Below are 25,008 nucleotides of genomic sequence, written 5' to 3' on the forward strand. Positions count from 1 at the left end.
AAAAATAAAATGCTGTATCAATTCATCCTACCCCTTTCAATATCAAAAAACGTCTTTTGTGTGGTCTGTGTTGTCACAAAAGAAGGTCTGTACCAAGGTGAAGACGCTTACGGCAAAATACAAACTTTGATTTATTAAGCTTATTAGATTTTCCCCCTTTTTCTATTTCGTTTTTTATACAGCTCAAATATAAAACTTTTGATTGTGTTGAAATCATGCAACTGTTAGACAAGCATTAATGCTGACGACATTGAAAGGAAAATAATGGAATTTGACGCATTGGGTATTGTCGCTGAACAATACAAATATCCACAGAATGTAATGGAAACCATGAGAAAAGCAAACACAGGCATATAACAAGACCACCACATTTAAGAAATTTTATTATAAGTCTTCAAGCAAGTTATGGTATGAGCTGTTTCTACTGTTACACTGTACCTTTATGATTCATAAAACATTTCATACCTATTCAACAATCAAAAGCGGTTCAAAATTGCCTGAAAGTGGACTTTTATGGAAAAAATACCAACATTTTAAAGCAAAATTTGAACTGTCAAACCTGTTAAAGTGGAATGTGTTAACTTTCAACCTATTTAATGGAATGTGTTAATATCTATTATAAATTCACAGTTTCTATGGAATTCCTGTAAAAATAATATGAGCTAGCTTGAATAGTGTATTTTAAAGCTCTGAATAGATCTTTTTTTGCCGATTGGTGGACTCCATTTCAACTAGGTATTGCTGCAAGATTATATATACATACACATAGTGATGTAGATTTTGGTGACAGGGTTTGACATATATGAAGAGCTTTGTTTCAAAACCCCTTACATCCACTTGCCCAATTTTGAGAACACATCAAATAATCATAAAAAAGATCACTGATATAAGGGGGTTTTCAACAAAACAGTTTTTGGCGGGATGCTTGGGTACATGTAGAATGAGCATCCCGCCAAAACTTGCTTTTGCTGCAAACCCCCATAATATCAGTGATTGTTTTGATGATTTTTTGATGTGTTCTCAAAATTGGGCAAGTGGATGTAAGGGGTTTTGACACAAAGCTCTTCATATATGAAATATACTTAAAAACCAGATATAGGCCTAGAAATAACTAACACACCCACCCCACACACACATATAAACTCAAACAAGTAACAACAAAACCAAAAGAAACAAACAGAAAATAAGCATACTCTAACAACTTTGGAATCCATTTTTTTCTTAAATTTGAGCTAAAGAGCTACAGTTGTCAGAATTTGAAGCTCAAAAAACTGGAGCATGATCCAAATACAGCCCTGCCATATAGCAACTGAATGCCATTGTCCAATTTTTTGAACAGAAAAGAAAAGTTTTCTTCATGGCAAAAAATTGATATTTCTATGAATAACTTTCCCCTTGTTACATGACAAACCAAACTGCACAACCACAGGGGTGTAGCCAGCTTTCTTGGTCAGGGGGGGCAAAAATTTTTTCAGGGGCACAGCTGAAAAAAATTGCAGTTGCAACATGAAATTTTTGTTTTTAGAGAGACTGTACATGTTTTCGAGCTTCCAAAAAGGCTTTATTGGGGCGATATTTGACACTATTTTTGGCCATGATCGAGACGAAATTCGCTTAATTGAGAAAGTGTGCGCGCGCAGTGCGAAATGTTTTGTATTTTACACTATTTTGGCCCATGATCGGGGTGAATTTTGATGAAAAAGGGGCTTCTTGCCCTTTTTCTTTTCCTTTGCCCTTTGGTCAGAGGGGCACTTTTTTCTTTCATTTTTTGTCAGGGGGCAGTCTGCCCCCCTGGCTACGCTACTGCACAACCATGGCAACATTTAACCCCATGGGCTGGGCCATTGGTACTACTGCCTTTCTTACAGTGCTCCTGATTGGTTAATTACATGATGTAAATCATCTGAGTAACCAATCATAATAGAGCTTTTGGACCTCCAAGCACTTTTAAGCTATTTCCAATAAGCCCTTTGACTTTTCTTACCATGTCTTTGAGTGGCTCAATACCTCAATAGCTCTCTTTGTAACCAATCAAAATAGTTTTTGGAGGCTGATAATTTGACCAGTAATGCCCATGGGGATAAATAAAACAGAGAAAACAAATGTTATAAACAATAAACAAACATCAACCACAGGGGCAGATCTATCACAACAAATCTAGTCTACTGCAAGTGCTTTGCTAATATTTTCCCTATGGACACTACATGTAGATAATTCCAGTAAAAGCTTTGATTTGTTATTTAAATTCAGTTCGGGGGCACTGCTAATTCAAAGACGTCTCTGATATCAAAGACTCTTCAGTGCCGAGTCACCTGACAGTATCATAATTCAAAGACGTCTCATAAATCACATACTCCCTAGTCTCAAAACCCAGCCGCAAACGATATTGTGAACGTGAACTGGCGCAACGGGAACAATTTTGCGAGTAGGCCTAATCAGCACGATCACAGGGTTGTAGCTATATAGCCCAAGTGCCTGATAGCTCCTGCTAATTTTACTATACAATTTATTAATTAAATCACGGGCTCGGGATACACTCTTTCTAGTGAATGTGAGAAATCGGAGAATGCTAAAAAAATGTTGCTCTTTTTCATAATTGAGCTTAAATGCTGCAGAATAACTTTGCTCCCTCGACGACATTTTGCAGACTTTCAATTCTCCGGACACATCAAAACTGTTTATTGGTTATTTTCGAGCATATATTTTTTACAGATTTCCAACTGAGCCGCTGAATTTTAGTTTTAGGCTTAGGGGAAACTGAGGTAATTGTGGCCCCCTTTTGCATTTTTACCATGTAATTCTTTAAGTATGAACTGGAGTAGTAAAATTTCTGCATGAGTGGATAGAGGCAATGGGTACCTATAAGATGTGATAAATATAATTGGAAAATATATTGCAATTTGCATAATAATTAACATGTTTTAGGGGCCACAATTACCCCAAGCGGGGTAATTGTGGCCCCTGAACAAAATAAAGAATTTAAAGAGTATTGTGAATCCAGTTCTTCCTGATAACTATTAATAACATGTTTTACAGTCATTGCGATAATTCTAGGCCATTTGGACTGGTTTATTTACCAGAAAAGGGCATTTTAAGGCATTTTGTAAAATACTTGTTATTATGCTAATTTTTGCATGCCGAAACTGCTGCCGGATCTGACTGTTCATTATACTTCCTTGTTTTGACTTAAAAACATACTAAATATGTCTTTTTTTTTCAATAATGACCCCAAATGGCTCATTTGATTAACATATAGGCCTAACAGATTAATGACCAAAATAGCTTTTTAGGGGGTCAGATGCAAGTAATTTGCTTAAGACATGAACAGGGGCCACATTTATCCCAAGCCGGGTATTACATAATATGCAAATTTAGCTCATTAAATAAACAATTTTTTTATAACATTGTTATATCAATGGGAACTGTTATGATTACCTTTCATTTCAAACACATACAAAATAGTCAGTGATACAACCAATAAGTACCACCCCTATGAATAAAAAGTGGACTTGCCACTTTTTAGAGCCATTTGCGATGTCGCTCCGCTAATTAGACCCCCCTCATAAAAATGTTAATGCTATTTGAATATTTTTTCACCAAACAGTAACATAAAGACCACTCTTTCATACAATACAAAGTTAAGTCACCTAGACCAATGCTTATAAAGACACCCTGATAAAGACAAAGGGGCCACAATTACCCCGGGCCACAATTACCCCAGTCTCCGCCTATATTTAACACTCGTGCTCAATAATTCCTTCAATTCAGCCTAAGTTTAGGCTTTTCTGTTTTGCTTGAGGGGGATGTGCTATAATAGGCCTATAGTCATTATAAAGGGTTCACAAAAAATAACTCCCCCCCTAAAATTACAAGACATTTCTTTGCATAACTTGACATAGATTTCGTTGTTTTGAAAAATCTAAAAACCTGTGAATAAAGAAATCATTTTCTTACCCTCCCAAAGTTCTTTCATTAAAAAATCTTTTTGTTTTGGCCAAAAATAATCACATTTTCCAAACTTTGCTTTCAGAAAAAGTTGCACTTTTCCACATCCTATACATTTAATGTACAAAAACATTCTCGATATCAATGTTTTGATTTATTTAATGGTGTTTTTGTTTTCTTTAATTTTTATGTATACGATTACCCAGTCACCCATGCAATCATCTTGCAGTATAAAACAATGACTAATTAACATGTACGGGGGTTTTCTAGAAGATTTTATTGAGCCGGTGTTTCAAAAATGGTAAAATCAATTTAGGAGTTACAAAACATTTCTTTGCATAACTTAACATTCATTTTGTTGATTTGAAAAATTTAAAAACCTGTGAATAGAGGCATCTTTTTGCTACCCTACCAAAGTTATCCCTTCTCAAAATATTTTTTGTTTTGGTCAAAATAATCACATCTTTCCAAAATGATGCTTTAAAAAAAGTTGCGCTTTTCAACATCCCATACGTGTAATGTACAAAACTTTCTCGGTATCAATGTTACGATTGATTTAGTTGGTTTTTTTTCCTTCACCTTTTTGTCTCTGAACCCTTAGTCCCCATACAACCATCACGTAGTGCAAAATAATGATTTGTTGAAGCTAATTTTGACATAAATGAGGATGTTGAAAAGTGCAACTTTTTCTGAAAGCATCATTTTTAGAAAATGTGATTATTTTTGGCCAAAACAAAAAGATTTTCAGACGAAAGAACGTTGGGAGGGTAGAAAAACAATTCCTTTATTCACAGGTTTTTAAATTTTTCAAATCCACGAAATGTATGTCAAGTTATGTAAAAAAATGTTTTGTAATTTTAAGGGGGAGTTATTTTTTGTGAACCCTTTATCTATGAAAGATAGGCCTATAATTCCTAACAAATTTCCTGCGGACCTGACTTCTGCATGGGTATGAACCTGCTCAATTAGGCCTATATGGATAAATGCAAGTAAGACTTTTCTCTTTCGACGGAGAAGGGTGACTGAGGGGATGTGCTCCCTCAGAAGTTGGAGAATTATTTTCAAAAAGTTATGAAAGGCACAATAAAGTCATTTGGTGTAAAAGTTTACACTTATTATTCAGTATTATTTTGGGCATAACAGATTTCAACGGACCCGACTTGTGAGGGGAATATTATCCTCAAACTAAAAGCCAATTGGTGCATCATTTTGCATTAGGCCCTATTATTAACTTATTTTTCCGACCATCATGATTAAGCATAGCCTATAGGCCATATAACCATGTCATGATAATGCATAATATGTATTTTAGAATGGATTTCCAGTGGATGCGACTTACCGTCACAAATTTCAAGCATGAACATAATTATGATGCGCAATGACTCAGAACGTAGGCCTACTCTTCCTCGTTTCTTCTTGTTTTCTTCCTTGTTTTCTTTCCACTTTTCCCCCGGATATTGAAATGAGCCTGGGTGGCTGTGGCAAAACAAAATTTTCAACCCAGTTTTGCTAATATTTTGTCCTGATTTTTGTAACATTTTCGTTCCGGTATTATTGGCAGTTATTTTATATATGTTTTCAGTTGTCGGGTTATTTCTTTCAATTTTTGGGAAATCAGACCGAAAAAAGTAGACCTTTTCTGTTCCTCCTTTTCCGCCCTTCAATTTTTGTAGGGGCACTATACTGCCCCACTGGCTATGCCCAGGCCCGTGCAGAGTGGGGCCGTGCGGTGAGGCAAAAGTCCTCAAAAAATCATAATTTACTGACCGTAGTGAGCAAAAAAATATGTTTTTATGCTTTTTAGTCAAAAAAGGTCCAAAGTTTGTGAAGAAGGTCCACTTTTTACAAAATCGCCCCCTGATGGAAAAAAAAGAAACACTTTTTCAAAATCAGCACCCCGCAAAAAAAACGGGCCTGGCTATGCCACTGCTCTATCACTCCCCTTCCTCTCCCTCCCTTTCCCTTCTCTCTTTCTCTCCCTGTCTCCCTCATTTTTTTTTTTTAAGTCCCGGGGCTGCAGGTCCCAAAGCCCCACTCCCTGGGCAGTGGGCACGCGCCTGGTTTACCGTAATTTGTTGATCTATTTTGAGCCACCTAATCATAACATAACCCTACCCCTATCAATAAAATACAAGTGTCCATATTTCTCCGAATTCATCCCATGCACGTGTGCAAGAGTCAGGCCACGAGGTTAGGCCTGAACGTTTCCGTAAGGGGCCTACCATTTTCAAGTCATTTTTGAATATATTTTTGAAAAGTTGCCGCCACATTGCGTGCCAAAAATCGCTCCCCTCCCCCCTCGTTGACTGGCCAAAAATTCATTGTTCCCTCCTTTTTTTGCCTTGCCAAAATATTCACTCCCCCCATGACTTGGGATTTATTGTTACTTCAAAACGTTGGATATGGCTCGATTTTGCCAATCTAAGTGTTTCTGGGACCATTTGTCAGAATTTGCACAGATAGATATGGTGTTTGCACAGGCAGATATTTGCTAAACATAGGAAAGCATATTCCGATACAGTCACCTTCTTTCCGATATGCTGCATCTAGCCCCAAACTGTAAATAAAGCACGACGTATGTGATATCACAGACCCCCGTATGTGAAATCACTGACCCGTCTTTGATATCAGAGACGTCTTTGAATTAGCAGTGCCCCCGAACTGAATTATCATATATTGAGCCAATCACCAAATACACTCTCAGCATGATAATGCACGCATATTAAATATGATATAATCAATCAATAACTTGGCGAGACACTTAAACAAACACATATAGAAATGATTATGTTAGTATTATTTATTTATCAAATCATCCGTGCAAACAGTAATTTGTGTCATTGACACTGAATGAATCAAACGGACACATCATCCCATAGTTATGAATATTGGTTATGTTCAATGATCACTGAGCAAAGTTTTATTGATACTGACCCAGTGCCGTCTGACACCCTCTGCTCAAGACCGCATACTGGCTGTAGAAACAGCCCTTTCCCCTTGGTTACACCATTGAGCGCAAATGATGTTAGGCTCTGCCAAAGTCCCTTGTGATCCATAGCGAGCAGAACACCAAAGGCTCATCCGCAGCGGGACAGAGCAGCGGTGAAGCCACTTTACCAAACTGTTTTCTCACATAACGTGTGTAGGAGAGCAGTTTCATCAGTTTCTCATCAGGGTGCAAGTGTCACAAACTCAAATTATGTTCATTCAAGAGGTACTTGGTCAGTGGCGGCACTACATGGGGGGTGGGGGATAGGAGGGGAGGGGGAGTAAAAACCCCAATTAAAACTGTTTGCTGCAATTTTGCGCAAAATTCACTTTGCTCCCAATATCCCCCCAAGAAATTCCTGGCGCTGCCACTGTGGTTGGTTGACAATCATCAGGACACAAGACAGTCAGATTGTGAGATTGACACTCATCCAGCATTACACCAGACTCACTCCAAAGCTTACTTCCACCTCTTGAATTCATTTCACAAGTTGTCCTTGTAATTCCTACAACAGAACCCACAATGCTCTCTGTGCACAGGACAAGAACTTGGTTGGTGTACAGTGAGCAGGGTACTAGTGGGCAAAGGTACTGGTAGTAGTGGCATGATGTGTTTTCAAGATTTTCTGGAATTGGAAAATGCTTGAAAAAGTGCCATATGCGCTCATACCAGATCAAAATAATTGCTGCTTGAAAGTGGTATTTTAACAAATTTTCTATAGATAACTGATGATTTTCCTTTTTTTGGGAAATCCACATGAAGAAGGGGGGGGGGGGGGGTAAAAGTGCCTCCTGATGCTTCCACTTATTCTAGTTCTCCCCTTCTCTATGGTTTCAAAGCATAATATGTATACCTTTTATACATTATTTATATCACTCCACTACAATAACCTTGTCATTTCAGCCCGCATTTCAGTAAACTTTTAAGGCAATGTCATCGAACCCTACCACCCCACGAGAACAATGGACATTGAAGTTCATTTTTTTCACAGGTATGATTACTGAACAATAGAAATACATAATGTCTAGATTTCACACGCTTGGCTTCATATTTTATTTTTTCCCTTTTATTTGTTTTGATTCCATAACAATAATTATCGTCCAAAACAGTATTGCCACAAAATATGCATGGGTGTACTGTTAACAAGATGTAAACTGGACAAAAAAAAATGCAAGATTAAAATAAATCAGAGCCACTGTCACTGGCCCTGCACCATCAGCATCAATTCATCTTGAAAAGATGGGGGTGCACAGGATCAGCTCATAATAATAGGGGCCAGTATGGCCCTTCATACTACTTAAGTGATTAATGCACTTGTCATTGTCAATTGGAACCCCAGTCCCTGGGTACCTGTAGATAGCCAACCAGTTGACAACATTTGGATGGAGAGTTACACACATAAATTTGTCTCCCTGCAGGGCCGGGCCTTGTTCAGCCAAGACGAAAAGCTACGAAAGATCCAGGAATATGGGTGAGGAATTGAGCCAGGGCAAAAGGCTGGGGTTTGCAGTAAGGCCGAGGTGTCGACAGGTCCTCTGTCGGAATCCTGTCGACAAAGTGAATTATGTCAACATATCGACAGAACTTCGTCCAAGACTTAGCCGGGGTACTGCACATACACATTATCGCCCTGTCGGTCAGGGACTGTAGCTCAAGCGATGAGCAGTGTTCATGAGATTTTTTTGTAAAAAGACAAGATCAGACGATCACCAGCCTTAGCCGCAATTTGGGCTGCAATATCGCTGACCGGGCAACAGGTATATTGGATTGCATGCATGATTGCCAAGTCAAAGCACCCTAGCTGCATCCTGTTATGATGTCTAATTAATGACATAAGAAAGATAATTACACCTTGTCAAACCTGCAATGATTATTATCAATGATGCATGATTTTGTTTGTCTATTTTTTTAAAAGTTCGTAACTTGTGCGTGGGATGTCTTCTTTTGTCAACAACTTTGGCAATTTTTTTTGTCCATTATGACAATAATAAAATTGAAAAATTATATTTTGTTACAACACAGGTGTGGAAACCTATAACACAAAGATGACCCATGGAATATGCAATAAGTATCAATCAATTGGTGAGGGCAATTAGAGGTCAGTAACCTCCACATATCAGAGTGTCAGTTTCGGGGGGGGGGGGAACAAATGACTATACGGGGATGTGTCACAAACATGGGAAGTATTTTCGGCCTTTTGAAATCTCAATGTCTCTTTTCTTAGGCCAATTTTGGTATATGGATGGGTCCTTTTTTCAACATTTTCTAAATTTTTTTTAGAAAATAATCCAATTTTGCCTCACTCTATAGCTACAACTTTTGAAATTTCCCAAAAAAATTTGGGGAAAGTTTAAGACAATTTGTGTTAAATTTGGCTGACAATTTTGGATTGTGGTATATCAATGGGTCCAAATTTCTTGGAAAATTTGTATATTGGTTGATGGGTCCACTTTCAAAATCTCAGTGGCACACCTACCTAAAACAAATGTGAGTACCCCCCCCCCGTGTTAGTTTCCCTTGTATGGTCAAACTAGGGGTATTTTGCAGTAGTGGTGCCATGGGTGGGGGATAGGGCATGGGAAGAATGAGCCCATGCAGTCAGAACTCAGAAATTCAGTTCATACGTTTATTTTTTTCATGTTTGATTGGGTCATGCATAAAAATACCAAAAAATGAAAGTGTCTGATGGTACACTTCTTTCTGGGACACCCTGTAACATACATTTTCAACATCATGTTGAAAGCACTAAATCATGATTTCTGTTGCTTTTTACAAAAATTATTTTGCCCAATTGTACATTACCCCTATTGATATCATGTTGACTACACTAAGCATGCCAGATAAGTGACATATAATTAGGCTATTCCAGTTAAAATCCATACACCCCCTATGGAAGACACAACCTTAATCCCCACACAGGGAGTGCAGCAGCGTTCGAAATAGGGCCGGTCAGCCGGCCATTGGCCTGTAACTTTTTGGCCTGGCCGGTAACTTTTCTGACTGGCATCTAGTTGCCGCTCCGGCTGGCCTGTAACTTTTTGAGGCATGTTTCCAACACTGGAGTGCAGATTGCAAACAGAGTCACCCATTCAGGTTGCCCCATTCGAAATTTACACTCCCTGTGTGGAAGATTAAGGTCATGTCTCCCATAGGGGGTGTATGGATTTCAACTGGAATAGCACATTTTGGAGCAGACGACACTGAATGGGTGACTCCATTTAAAATTCACACTCCCTGTGTGGGAGATTAGGGTCATGTCTTCCATAGGGGTGTATGGATTTCAACTGGAATAGACCATTGTAGCACATTACCATGGTAATGGATAGATATCCTTTTTCCACTGCTATATGGGCCAAGACTCGTTCATCAACCTGATTGCACGTTTCTTATTTCTTCCCTACACCAGGCAATCCACTAACATCTCTTTTTTGACAAGTCTGGTGTTAGGGGTCACCATCGGCCATTTCAAAACTTTATTCCTTGCCATCTCAAAAACCTTAAGGTGATACTGACCCGAGGGGGGGGGCACATCATAAATTTTTGGTGGGGAGCTGACGGCGTACCAGTAAAAGGGGGGTCTTTTGGAGCTTCAAACAAGTAAAACGGAAATGTGAGGAATGAGCAATTTAGGGGTCGTTTAGAGCTGAAATGATCAAAATCTAGGGTCTTTTGGAGCTCTCTTTTGGTCAAATTTATATTAGGGAGTCTTTTGGAACTGCGAAATCCAAAAAGAGGGGGTCTTTCTGGGGAAGCATTCCAGTATGGTCACTGACAACACTAAGATTTCATAGCCCTAACACTAAGCCTAATGCTACCCAACCGTAACCTTATCCCTAATCCTAACCTAAAATGCCATAAAAACACTAAGTTTATCCCATTTTGGACTAATGACCCTTTACACTATGTGATATTCTCGATTCGACATAGCAAAGGCTTCATCTCATATTCAAGATAGCAAACCTTCTATACTAATAAAATAATAAGCGGTCTCTATCTATCTATCTGTCTATCTATCTGTCTGTCTGTCTGTCCGGCTATGCGTTTCGCAGCGCTTCGACGCATCGAGCCGAAATTTCGGATATGGATAGGTGATGGAAAAAGCATGTTGACCGCGTGGTTTTCTAAGGGCCCCCTCGAGGTCAAAGGTCATCTAGGGGAAAATACCCCAACTGGATAGCAAAAGCAGCAGCAAGTGGATACAAAGATGTGTAATGGGCAACTCTGGACAAGTTTCATTCAGCTTTTGGCTGTTTGCCCAAATTGAAATGCACTGTAATGTCTACCCAGAATGCATTGCTGCAAAGCTACAGGTGCACTAGTATTTTAAACATGGCGAGCCTTTGACATAGCACAGTTATGTAGCATGAGTCATAGTAATGGGGGGGCACCAAGCCTGATTGGGGGCACACACCAATTTTCTGTGTGATTTTCTAAATTTCAGACCGATGGGGGAGGGGGGAACATTCCCCCATGTACCTACGATGCTACACTACACATCAGGCTCTATTAAAGTAATACTTTGCCACATTTCACATCAAATATGATAGACATTTACAGGTCAGTCAATCAGTAAAAGGTGGTTCAATTTCATTTATTCATAATATTATTGCAAATATTACCTATTGTTATTTTATTTTCAGAATGCCCTCCGTCTCCAATATTCTGAAATACATCTTTCCTGAGTAAACTTTATTTTGTCTCACGCTCAGAATTCTATAAAAACTATAATATACACTAAACCTGACATTTTTGTGGGGACTTTATTTTTGCAAGTAGATGTGGATAATGATTTGTGAAAATAACGACCCGTAAAATACATTTTTGCTAATTATGCGGAGTTTAATACATTGTACTTGACATAAATGTCACAAAATAAGCATTAGCAATGTTCCTAAAACTTATAAACTGTGAAAATATCTGTACCCAAATATAGCAGCGTATACAATATGTATGATGAATGTAATGAATCTGATCTAAAACCAAGCAAAAACATCTCTCCGATTCCAACATCAGAGAGCCGAAAAATCAAACATGTCATTCGACCCTTCTGTAAACGACAGAGTCCAATCCTTCCAAAAAAAGTAATCAAAAACCATCTCTATACCATTGTGTGTCCAATATGACCATAAAAATTGGTTACTGCATTTGCTGATCAATGCATTCATTCATTCAGTAGCTTTTTTCAGCTTTTTCCCCTTCTATTTCATTACTGGATAAAATTGCAGCGGGGTATATAATAGCTTCAATATTTACACACTGACAAAATGCAATACATTTTTCTTGTGAAATTTGTGTTTAACTTAGCGGCAACCCGATGCGCTCTCCAGGTTTCATTTTTCCTCCATGTGTCACGCAACACTCCTACCAAAATTTCTCTAGGTAAACATATTTGATAGTTTTTACATTGCTCCATGACAGCCCTCTTTTGTTCCCGTCCATCCAGGCGTGCCATCTTTGATTTCTTCAGCTCAGACTTTTTGTCGGTATTCAACAGAGCGCTAAAACATGAGAAAGTTGTCGCTATTGCAAAAATGAGTAAAATGACCCGCCTATTATAACGAACCTTGCACCACACCACACACATGCATGAATATAATGCTTCATGAAGAATAAAAGAAAAAAGTATGAAATCTATTTCTATTTCTATTACCAAAAAAAGTAATTGGCATTTTGTTAATAGGCAAATGTATAGAGTTTCACTGAACCAACCTTGATTGCTTGCATCCATGACTGCCCATACAATTAGGAAAATTCATTTTTGTTTCTTATCTCACCTATTTCTACTGGGCGATTCGATTTAAAATCCACACTACCCCTGTGGAAGATTTTGAAAATATCTTCCACAGGGGGAGTATGAATTTCAAATGGAATGAACACATTAGGCAGCTCCATTTGAATTTCATATTTCCAAAATCTTCCGCGGGGGGTATATTTTAAATCGAATAGCCCATTACGCCATAATGTGTGTACAACAGTGATCAATCAAACTTAAAAAGCGTTAAAGATGAGAAAAAGCAAATTTATACAAAAGACAACAAAAACACTGAAAATACTCGTTTCAGTTAAAATTGTATTAATTTTGTTACCAATTTTTAACAAATTCCTTCTGCATCAATCAAACTGCAAAAGCGTTAAAGATGAGAAAAAGCAAATTATATACAAAAGACATCAGAAAAACACTGAAATTAAGAATTTCAGTTAAAATTCTATTAATTTTGTTACCAATTTTTAATGAATAACTTCTTCATCAATACTTTTTTTGGTGTGAATGACTTAGGATGCAGTGATTAGGAATGGTGACAATGAGATATCAATCACTGTATTGGTGTTGTTAGTCATCCCTGCCTGGGAAGTATTGAAAGGGGTGATGGTCAATAGGGCAGTATGTCTCGCTCGCTCTCTTCCCCCTTTTTCTCTCTCTCACTCTCTCTACCTGGTAGCAGCAAATAAAAATATTCCTGTAGCTCACTCCCAATCCACTCTTGCCTTCCATTTCTGTTTTAAAAGCAACATTTGTATATATCATTTTTTATCAAGAAATCCCAAAGTGAAGTGGTTCTTGAACTGCAAGTACAGGCCCAGAGCAAGGGTTCCTAGTTGCGGGGTCTCAACGCACTATCTTTAGATGTGCTCTGATGCCATTTCTAGTCAGTTTTAAAGACAAAATGAATCCCCCACATAGCCACACAAATCTCTGTTTCTAAAATTGTATTGAAACTTGTAATATATTTTACATTTAAGATCAGTAAGCTAATCATTTCACACTTTTCTTCCTTTTTTCTCCTCTTCCACTTTGTCATTCCTCTTCTTTTTTTCTCTTTTTTATGCCAAAAATTTGTGGGGTTTTGATCGAACTCCTTGAGCCCCAACAAGATACAGGCCTGAAGAGCACCTCACCTTCTTTTGTGATTATCAGGGTTTGAAATTTTGATGACACCTAATGATAAGATCTAAAAATTCATGCTTTTAGAGTAAAAATGTTGTTCCAAATTAGTTTTTTAAAGGTCCGTAACCCGATCGACAGCATCATCCCCCGATTTTTTTTCATTGTTGATGAGGTTTTGGTATCACATAATAGATACTATTTTTCTCATTACTATCCTGAAATTTGACGCTCCAAGTCGATGTATTTCGAGAAATCATGAATCACAGCGGTTTTACAGGTATACCAGTTTGTAAACAATGGTAAATACTTTGGATTTCTGGGAGGGAATTATGAACGAAATATCAGTCACCGCAACAGCTACTTTGGTTTCAGCGTCATACACATTCTGTGAAAAAGCGAACCACACTAACTGCTGAGGAGACGGTGCGCCGATATAGTTATGAAAACGGCAACAGTAAGCGTGGTGTGCTAAATAGCTCAATTGACTAGCGCGTTTGTTTTTTACCCGAGAGGTACCGGTTCAAAACCCGGTCTCGGAAGGTTTTTTCCTCTCCATTTTACCCAAACTTTTTTATATTCATTTGAAATGTACATATTGCAAGGGGAAATATATTTTGTTTCCTTTTTTTCTGAAACGGTACGAAAAAAAAAACATTTTCCGTTCAATACGGGCCGGGCATTGTACAGCATGTCAGCATTCGTCATTGCCTGCCCAGAATGCAATTCACGTACCAAGGTATTGGATTGCAAATTTGGCTATTTATTCACATTTACGCTGAAAATGCTCTCGTTTTTTCACAAAGCAGCATAAAGGAGGCGATATTTGATATTATTATGTAATTTTAAAGACAATCCATATCCAAAACCAATAGGGTTACCCCCCTTTAAGTCCCCTTTTTTCATTTAAACATGTGTATTCCCTTGGTTTTGTAAGTGTGGAAAAGTCTCAAATCCCTTGGCTATATCACTAGCACACATTTACCTCACCTATCATTACATTCCATACCCAGTGGCAGCACCACAGGGGTGGGGGCATGAGGGGGAAAATGCCCCCCAGTCAGAACTCTTGCTCCCCCGTTTCCCCCCAGTAAAAACCCAAACTTACGAATATTTCACCTTTTTGTGGTAATTTTGTGCAAAAGTTGTTGATTTTTCCCCCCCTCCAATTCACTTTGCCCCCTTAATGCCCCCACTGGGAAAAAAACCTTGTGCCGCCTCTGTCCATACCCTTTCATTTGCCTGACTTTCAATTCTCCAGACCCATAAACCTGCCCCTCTTGTTTTCGGATCCTTCATTTCTGTGGCATAATAGATGGAGGAGGAGAAGGAGGGGGAGCAGGAACCTCACATCATAAATCATGGACTAGTGCAGATGAGAAGTGCACACCTTAGTGTACCACAATAAACCTTCACAACCAGGATCAGCTCCCCATGCTTCATACAGGTTACACTGAGACAAGAAGATGTCAAGATGTGGATGAGAAAATGAAGAGAAAATGTTCGAAAACATAAAGAAACCAAGCTTTTTTAGTATGACGGAGAAGTTTTTTCCCTCTATTATTAGATAGTACATGATTTTGCTCTTGTTCTATCATGACTTCATCTCTCAATACGTCAGTGCAGTGTACTTTTTAGGCTTGTCTGTTCCACCTTAGAGGGCACCAAGTCTCCAATCACATGTCACTTTACAAAACAGGCTATTACTGTCCTACTAACTCCTCATTACAAGGCTTTATCATTATGACTATAATTTCTTGCCATTATGAGATGAGAGGGCTGCCCTTGTCAACTATCAAGCCATCTAATACTGAAGACCACTGACCCTTTGGTGCCAGCAAACTTCTTGCCAAACATAAACAATCTGTCTTGATGCCCCTCTCATGTAACAGCACCACTTATATTATGGCAGTTAATGATACATGGATTGTCTACAACTACATGGTATTACATGCTTGAATTTCTTCACTGCTCAATAGTTTGCCTATTTCATAGATGGATGACTGAAGAATAATACACAATACCACCTAGGAGTAAAAGTGTAACCTGAACACCCTGCTATGACTCTTTTGCACAAATTAAAAAACTTGTAAGCCAAACCGCTTATGTTTTATTTTCTCGTTTCGGGCTACTGAGTGAGTGGACGCTATTAAAGGTCCTTGGCTTTTTTTTCTCCATTTCATTTTCTTGCTTGTGATTTTAACTAGAGCTTAGTTTACACAGTTGATATGCGAGTTTGATACTTGTGGTGATTGACATCCTTACGATTGGCTAGCTTTTGCTGTAACTTAACATTCAGATTCAGCTAAGCTAGCCACCGCATTATAATTATTAAGCTTTTCAGCCAATGGTATTGGGTATCCACAGGTCTGGATGACTCGTCCATTTACTGGTATTGCTAAGGTGCTAACATGGGCTATTTCATTATAAATGACAACATTGAGTCCCAAAAGGGGTCAAAATTCAAACTCATTTATTTCATGCAAATTCATTATCATTTCAAAGTTCAGATGGTGTGTCAATAATTCTCAAAATATTAGAGCGTCAAACCCTCAGGAACCATTAAAAAAATTTAATTGAATTTTTGCTGTGTAAAACATAGCTGCCATCTGGAGGGGACATTTTTTTAAACAATTTAATACACAACTTTGAAAGAGTATATGTAACCAACATTGGGTTCATACTTATTCATATTTAGTCTGTAATAATTGTTGTATGTTCCTTTACACTTCAGTGTCTTAAATATGCCAGTTTCAATATAAAACAATTAGTAAATTGATACTAATCCAGATAAATGGTACAAAATTACTACATATTTTAAGGATAAACTTTATCTTCACATAAAAAATTCATGAAATAGTCATTTTGTCCTGCCCAGTAGCTACACTGATGCATAAGTGAGTATTCTGCGTCAATCTGTTGTACTAGTCATGGAAAACCTAAAATAAAAGACCCCTCCTGTGTCATTTGTTCTGGATAGGACACATTTTTTAACACATAATAAAGCATACTTTAACTTTAGAAATAGCTGCATCAATATTATTGCATCAATATTATTGCATAAAAGATCCCCAGCATTTAAAATCCACTACAAACAGGGTTAATATTCTGGTTAAATTAGGAATATTGCAATTTTTAGCTAACCAAAGATAAATACAGAATAATATCATATGTGTTCTCAACAACTGGACAATAATTTGAACACTAAAGTGGTTTGTAAGCATAATTTGCAATAAAATGCAAAAATTTCTTGTGGGTTTGGCTCTTTGAAATTTTTATTTTTTAGTTTGTTTACCAATTCATGGAAATGACATAATTGTGCTGGAGAGGACATTTGTTAAATTGCAAACAGAATCGTGGATACAGGCTTGCAAAAATGCAACAAATACCAAATCATGTGCCACCTTGGTAGAAGGAAGACCACTCTTCCTCTACAAATTTCACATTCTATGATATAATCCTTCTTATTTCAACAATTAGTAATTAACTTCAGTTCTGGAGAGGACAAATTTTTAACGCGAACTGTGGTATCAAGAACAAGTGGTCTACTGTATGTAAAATAAATGAATTCCTCAATCAGTGCCCTGTCCCATCAATTGGTAATATAACACAGATTATACAGGTAGGGTAAGGGTTTATATTTCCTCTTTAATGTTAACAAAAATGGAGGCATGAATTGGAGAGGACACTCATTTTTTATTTAACGAAAATGCCAATTTTGCAAGAATCTCTGAATTTTAACATTTTTGCACCAATTTTCACCATTCAACTTGCATGATGTTCCACACATATCATATTTTCATTGCAACAAGCACATTGCCATAGAATGTACCTAATTTTTCAAAGAATTAATTCAGAATACATGGGCAAAATGAAATGGGACTCCAAAATTGGGTTAAAATGTACCTTTTGGCAATTTTTTATACAAAAAATAGACAGAATTCTGTAAAAATGCTCATGTAGCTTGTAGTTTGTGGCATACTTAGAATTAAGTTAATAACACTGCATTATCACCCTAATTATATCAACCAGATATGATAAAAGCCATTTTTGTGAACGTGTCATTTATAATGAAATAGCCCACATGCATTGTCTGTATCAGTGTGTATGTGTAACCAGTGGATGAAAGTTACAATTGGTCACATATGATCAACTGAGGGCAGTATATGCACTTAACAGTGTCAATGAGCTACCTACATTCCCAGCAATGCATTTTGATATAAATCAATCACTTAAAACCAGGAAAAGCAGGAAAACAATGTTGCATGGTTTCTTTTAAAAAGCTGTATTTAAATGAACAAACAAAATGGAACTTAAATTACATTCAGTCAGGGGAACAAAGTGAAATTGATAATAAATTAATTTCTACTTCATATTGGAATTGTAAAATTCTAGATCATGTTTAGATATTACCCAGTATAGGAGTATTTTGTGATCCTAGCATCCCCTTTTTATGACATTTTCAGTAGATATCCACGAAAAAGCTGAATCCCAAAATTTCAGTTGATTTCGATTTGGCGTTTATGAGTTATGCACGATTTATGCATAATGTATAGTAATTTCGTTCTGGTGTACTTCGAATTTTACTTGGGTGGCAAGAAAAATATTTGGAGGGTACAAATGCCCCCTTGCCCCCCACCCCCATAGTGCCGCCACTAACCATATACCATTCCTAGGGATGAGATGTGGCCCAGATGTGGGAAGGATTTAGGGGGGATGGCACTTAACTTTAATGGTGGCTGTGATGGCTGTAATGATGACACTGCCATACATGTATAGCAATTTTGTAACATATCGTTAAGGTTAGGTGACTAATTTCACACAAAAAAGCGTCAGAAGTTGCATTTTTGGTACAGGCCAAAAGTGATGTCACTTACTTTTGATGTCACTTACTTCTGTTCGGGGGGGGGGGGGGCATTTGTTATGAAACCATGATAAATACCTGCTTAGGGGTGTTTTTTTTTTTGCTCAAAAGAGAACATGAGCATTATGTGTATACTATGAAACTACAGTATAACAGATAATGATCAACTTAATATCCGCATCTCTTAATCTGGCTCTCAGTCTTTCTGATAATCAAAAAATTAATTAAAAACATAACTTGGATATTCTCACTCTAAAACCTAACCTTAACCCTAACCCTACCCGTGGTTTTTTGTTATCGGAAGGGAAAGAAGGAACGAAAAAGGAGAGAAGATGAAGAGAAAAGTCACTTGGCACCCCTAGGATTCAAACCTCGGACCCCTCGCATGCCACGTAGAAGATCCCCAGCATGTAGCCACACAGGTGACATTGGCCCGACCAGCGATTCCCTGGGTATATATGACTTGGTCTGATTAAGGCATCAAGTCCCGTGGAATGCATGCACGCAGAGTGGTTTTAATAGTGAGCTTTAGTGAGACCTAGTTGGGTTAGGGTTAAAGCCTGAGCACACTTTGACAGTCCCACCCCATCCTATGCATGGTACCCATCCCTCGATGCAAAAAACAATGCATTGCATTCATTTCAACTGAGGGCAGCAAACACACTTTCCAAACAGACGCAGTAGCTATTGGCTTGGTTACATGGCCGATAGTTAAAAAGTTAAATAGAGGGCAGCAGACATACTTTTCCAATAGTCATCTAAAATCTTTGGGGGTGATTTTCATCATTCAAAATGATGACAAACTTTTCACTGGATAGTAATTCATTTGCATTGCCTTCACATCAATCTTTCAGTAATTCCTGTGGAGTTGAGTGGCCTGGAATTTCCAAAATGTGGACATTTTTCCATAATAAATGTGCTTGCATGCAGAAAGTGGACCTAACCACTCTAAAAATATACCAAACAATAATAATAATTAATAATAATAATTTAATCTTATATAGCACATTACATCAAAAATCACAAGGCGCTTTACAAAACATAAGTGATTAAAAACATAATGCCAATTGAATTATGTAAAATATCAAAAAAATGATATAGGCATATGATGGACATTGCACAAAGGAATTGCATGAAAATGGCATGCATTGCAAATTAACTAAACAACTAGTGTTTACAAGTGAAATGTTTAATGTGACAACCTAAGTAACAAAGCAAAATAATTTAAACCAGACTAACAACAATTTTTGTTTAAGAAACAGTAATATAATGCAAAATATCGGACAAAAAACCCGTTTGGGCTATTGTGTACAGTTTAATATGAAAAAAAAATGGTCCCTTCAAGTAAATTTTCTTCCTAACTTGAACCTTCTTTGGTATATTTTAACATCCCCCACCACCCTGAAAAGAACATGTGCTGGGGTAACTGCAAATGTTTCCTAACAAGTTTAAATACAAAATACAGCTCCTTGGTGGAGGAAACTCTATAAACTACTAGTATTCTTGCTGGTCATGAAATTATGAGCGACAGCTGAGACTTTAAGTGGGAAAGGAGCTGATGAAGTTGACAATATCTTACAATACAATAAAAACTGATAGTCTGTCTGCATGGACTGCTATAATTTTCAATTTTTGTTGGTAGTCCAGTACAAAGTTTGGTAGTCTATGCTTTTGAGTACCACTTATTTTGCACACTGGTGATAATCCAGTATAGTGGATTAAGCACAGGCTGCATTATATGTAACTAGATTTCGCGGTTCTCGGGTTGGGCAGTTCTTGTGATAGGCCTATCTCTATTCTCTAATTACCCAACACCCGTTACCCATAATATTTGTCCTGACCTTTCAAACTACTACGCTATACGTCTCTCAATGATTAAGACACAACTATCAACTCTGTTTTGTAGCTGTGATGCTTACTTCGGAACCCATAATCTGAAAACCCATTGTTCGCCTCTTCCAAGCCCTGTCCTGCATGCTACCACATCGGAGGACCCAAAAATACCCCGAAATTCTGGTAGTATCTGCATGGATGTAGGCCGTCAATTCAATCGGGAGAAATGTGAACGCAAACGGGTTATATAGGCCTTACCATAACTGATGATTTTTATGTTAATCATGTCTTTAAAATAGGCCTATTGGTCCGATGAGATGCACCTGTTAGTCACACTATAATGCTTTCCGATGCGCGATGCGGTACTCTTCGCAAGCCCCCGTGAGCACGCGATACCGCACCGCGCGTACGCAATATCGCAACCACGCGAACGCGATAGCGCGCGGACGGACGGACGGACGAACACTCTGTGATTAGTATTATGATGAGCTATTATGAGTTCACACACTTTCAGTCCAATTTCTTGGACTAACACACTTAGGGGGCTATCATTTTCTTTGGAGGGTAGGAGGTCTCAAATATAATAGGGGGGTCATAACTTTTTGGGGAAAAAAAGTGATGACCAAAATGTAGGGAGGCACAAGATGACTACAGATAGTGTATTTATTTTATTCAAAATGACTTGATTTCAATATGATTAGGGGGTGAGGTGTATCAGTGGTGGGGTCATAACAATTACATTTTTGTTGCCGAAATAGGGGGGTTGCAATTTTATTGATGCAGACTGTTTGTAAATTTGGGACCCCCTTCCGAAGAAAATTATAGCCCCCTTATGAATGCATTTTACACTGTTCATCTGAGTTCCTTTGCACTTTTTTGTTGATGTAGCACATGTACTGCATAAATACAGATGTGATCCTGTGTCATATACTGGGGTACCCAAAAAGGTGGTTTTGTTACATTTTGATGTGCAGTTGGGATTTCAAAACACTGTCTCTTGAGTATTCCTTCACTTAGAAGAGTCAATTAGGTCTTAAATTGAGGCTAATTTATTCTTTATTACTCATGTTTTTAACCTATTTTAAAACAATTTTTGATTATTTTCTTATGACGTTTGGCATGAAATGTGCCAAGGGTGGTTGAGGATTAGGATGAGGAGGATTAGGAGGAGGGATTTGTATCGTAAATTTGATCTAAAACCCCCATTAAAAATTTGAATCTAGTAAAAAAATGTCTAAATGAGCTCCCAGACATCTAAACCAAGTTAATAAATACAGAAGGTCATTTAAAAAACTAATACTTGCTCAGAATGATTGTAAATGTGGTAAAAAGAGGTGGGGTTAAATCCCACCTACTTTGTGATTGTTTTTGCCCGCACTCTCTCGTTTTTGAACCGATTTCCATAAAAAAAGGTGTCAAAATGCTCAGGAGGATGAACCACTTCAAATGAGACGTGCAGGTAAAATGTTTGAAACATTTCACTTTTTTACTATGTAACACAAAGTTACCCCAGGTTGTGACACAGGACCATGTGGAGTCCCGATTGGATAATTGAAGCACGTGATGAGAATATCGGTAAGTACTCCGTTCATTGAGCACACTGTACTGTGTATTATCGTGTGATCCTGACCTTGTTCTTTTTACGCAATAAACAGGGTGCGTATATCGGCAGTGCGAAGGAACCTTGCTGAGAACTGTAACTAACTTACCTTGCTAACTACATCATCCTTGGCTGTCCCTCCCTGCTGACAGATCCACCTCCTGTGGCAGATGATTGGGATTGGGTTGGATGAATACGGATTGGTTGCTGTTGCTGATGGATCGTTGATGATGAGCTTGATGCTACAGCGGTCATAGTAGGTTGAGGGAAAGTTACCTGATGTAAAGTTGCACCAGTTTGCTGTACTAATTGAACTTGTTGCTGTTGCTGTGATAGGGCAAAGGTCAAAGGTACTTGTTGACCTGGTTGTACTATCAAAGTCTGCTGCTGCTGATTACTTTGTACAGCGGCGCGTTGAGATTGAGTTTGCTGCTGCTGCGTAGGCCTAGCAGACTGCATGGTGTATGTCACAGGGGTGCCTTGCTGCTGTTGAGATACTCGTTGCGGTATTAATATCGTTGATGGGGCGCTCCTGCAATAGGTTGACCAACACTGACCACTCCAGGAGCAGTGTTTGTGCTTGTTTGGACACCTGGCATTACTCGCATCTCAGATGTAGCTAACTGGATGCCTTGCTGATGTGTCGGTATAACGGGACTTCTCACCTGTTGAGCAATAAACTGTGGTGGAACCTGAAAGTTGAACATTTGCTCTGGCATTGTCACACTCGGTGTAGCTTGTGTAACTTGTCGACTGGTGTTATCCGGGACTGCTTGAGCTTGGCTGGATTTGACTGAAGCAACTGAGCTTTTTGCTGCGCCTGGGACTGATTGAGGTTCTATTAACTGAAAATAAGCCGGACTGTGGGTCGCTTCTGGATAGGAACGATCCTGTGCTGTATTTGAATTGACAGGAGTCTTTGAAGAGGTCTGGCTGTTTGAAGCCACCTGAGCTAACACAACACCTCGTTCCTGAACCTCAACAGTGATAGTTTGTGCATTTGGATCTATATTTGAATTGGACTGAACAATCATCACAGGATTCTGAACTTGGTCAGTCCCATCTTGAGGATTATCCGAGGAGACCTCAACCTCACTTATGGCATCCGTATTGAACTGGACTTCCATAATATCCATTTCTTGTCCCGTCGTAGCAGCAGTTGTAGCCATATCCGCACCAGAATTCTGTTGGGAACATTGCTGCTGCTGCCCAGAAATTTCTTCGGACCGGCCAGTGGACTCAATGGCACTCAATAGAGTGTTGAGAACATCAGTTGGTTTATCAGGCATTTCTTTTGCGGTAGTGCTATTACCTGTATTATAGGGATTATTCTGGGCTTCAGGAATTACACCAGAATACTGTAATTGCAATAAACCAGCATAAGCAGTGCTTTCTTTCTCCCTATTGGTTGTCAAACGCTCATGCTGACGTTTATGGCTCAGTAACGAATCCTGTCGCATGAACTTGGCCTCGCACGTGTCGCACTGAAATGGCTTCTTGGTGATCACTTGTAAAGTCCTGTCTGGACCTGAAGTCGATGGCAGCGTTTTTGACTTTGATTTTTTGCTTTTTCTGTTTGGTCTTTTCTTAATAGTCTCTGGATGGTGCTTCTTAATATGCGGAGGTACGTGACCGGGATATTTCAATCAAAATCGCAATATTTACACTTATACGGCGCCATCACTATGTTTTCTTTTCGTGTCTCTTAAACACCACTTTATTGTAACACTGAAATGTACACTCCAAGCACTTGATTGGTTTAGTGGTGGCATGACCATGTGAATGTTGTTTCATTTGACGTTTTGTACAGCAGGCAAAACCACACTCCTCACACTGGAATCGCTTCTCATTCTCGTGATTAGTTCGCATATGTTGGCACAAGTTGCTCTTCAAGGAGCTCTTATAATCACACAGTTTGCAATGGAAAGGTTTCTCACCCGAGTGAGTTCTCATATGTCGAGTCAAATCCGAGTTGATCTTAAACTTACCATCGCATAACTGACAGTGAAACGGGGTATCTCCGGTGTGTGTACGCAGGTGGACAATCAGCTGACTCGAATTACGACTTCTATACTCGCATATCTGACATTTAAATGGGCGTTCGTCGTTGTGAATCCTCATGTGTTTCTTTAAGCTTCCACCATCCACACAGCAGTAGCTACACTGACTACACTGGAATGGTTTATCGCCGCTGTGGATGCGATGGTGGATTTTCAGTTTATCTTGACGTGAGAAACGCTTTTCACAGTACTTACATTCGTAAGGTTTTTCGCCAGTGTGGATCCTAATATGGCGTTGCATGTCTTTCAAGTGTCTAGTGGTGAAGTCGCAATCACCGTTGTTACATTTATAACGTTTTTCCGTCAAAGGTGTACTTGCTTGAAGAGGACTCGCTTGTGGAGTTGACTGCTGTGACGGGTTCCTACTTCTAGGTTTATTTTGACTACTGGAGGAATGTAAACTCTCTGTATCTTGACTTAAAGCCACGTTGGAATCATGACTTCCACTTTGTGATGATGTTGGAGGCGCATTTTTTTCAGGAGTAGTAACCTTAGATCGTATCTCCCTATTTCTTCTTTTACTTTGTTTTGCAGAAGTGGTTCCTACAGTAGATGATGAGGATAAGTTGACGTTTGTGATGAGCTCTGATGGAGTATTGGGTGCCAATGTGCATCCTATTTGCTTGTGTTCTATGAAGGCGGCAATCGATGTGAAATGTGATTTGCATTGTCCACAGATGTGAATGTCTGCTGTACAACCACGGGCTGCGGAAAGAAAACAGTAAACATTATTAATATTATTACAGTAAAAATTTTAATTAAATGAACACAGCTTTCAACAGCTGTACACGATCCAACCACCATCGTATATTGCGTATTTCGAACTACAACAAG

General features: G+C 38.5%; 1 protein-coding gene across 1 annotated transcript in view; it reads right to left on the minus strand.

Moving 5' to 3' along the window:
* The window catches only part of LOC140136147 (uncharacterized), a 65,418-nt gene that overhangs the window by 37,986 nt on the left and 2,424 nt on the right, over nt 1–25,008 (minus strand). Inside the window, 3 exon segments of the mRNA XM_072157851.1 lie at nt 22,224–23,759; nt 23,762–23,803; nt 23,806–24,879. Coding sequence (XP_072013952.1) covers nt 22,624–23,759; nt 23,762–23,803; nt 23,806–24,879 — 2,252 coding nt within the window. The 3' untranslated portion in view covers nt 22,224–22,623.

This window comes from Amphiura filiformis, chromosome 16, assembly GCF_039555335.1.
Source record: "Amphiura filiformis chromosome 16, Afil_fr2py, whole genome shotgun sequence".
Taxonomy (NCBI): domain Eukaryota; kingdom Metazoa; phylum Echinodermata; class Ophiuroidea; order Amphilepidida; family Amphiuridae; genus Amphiura; species Amphiura filiformis.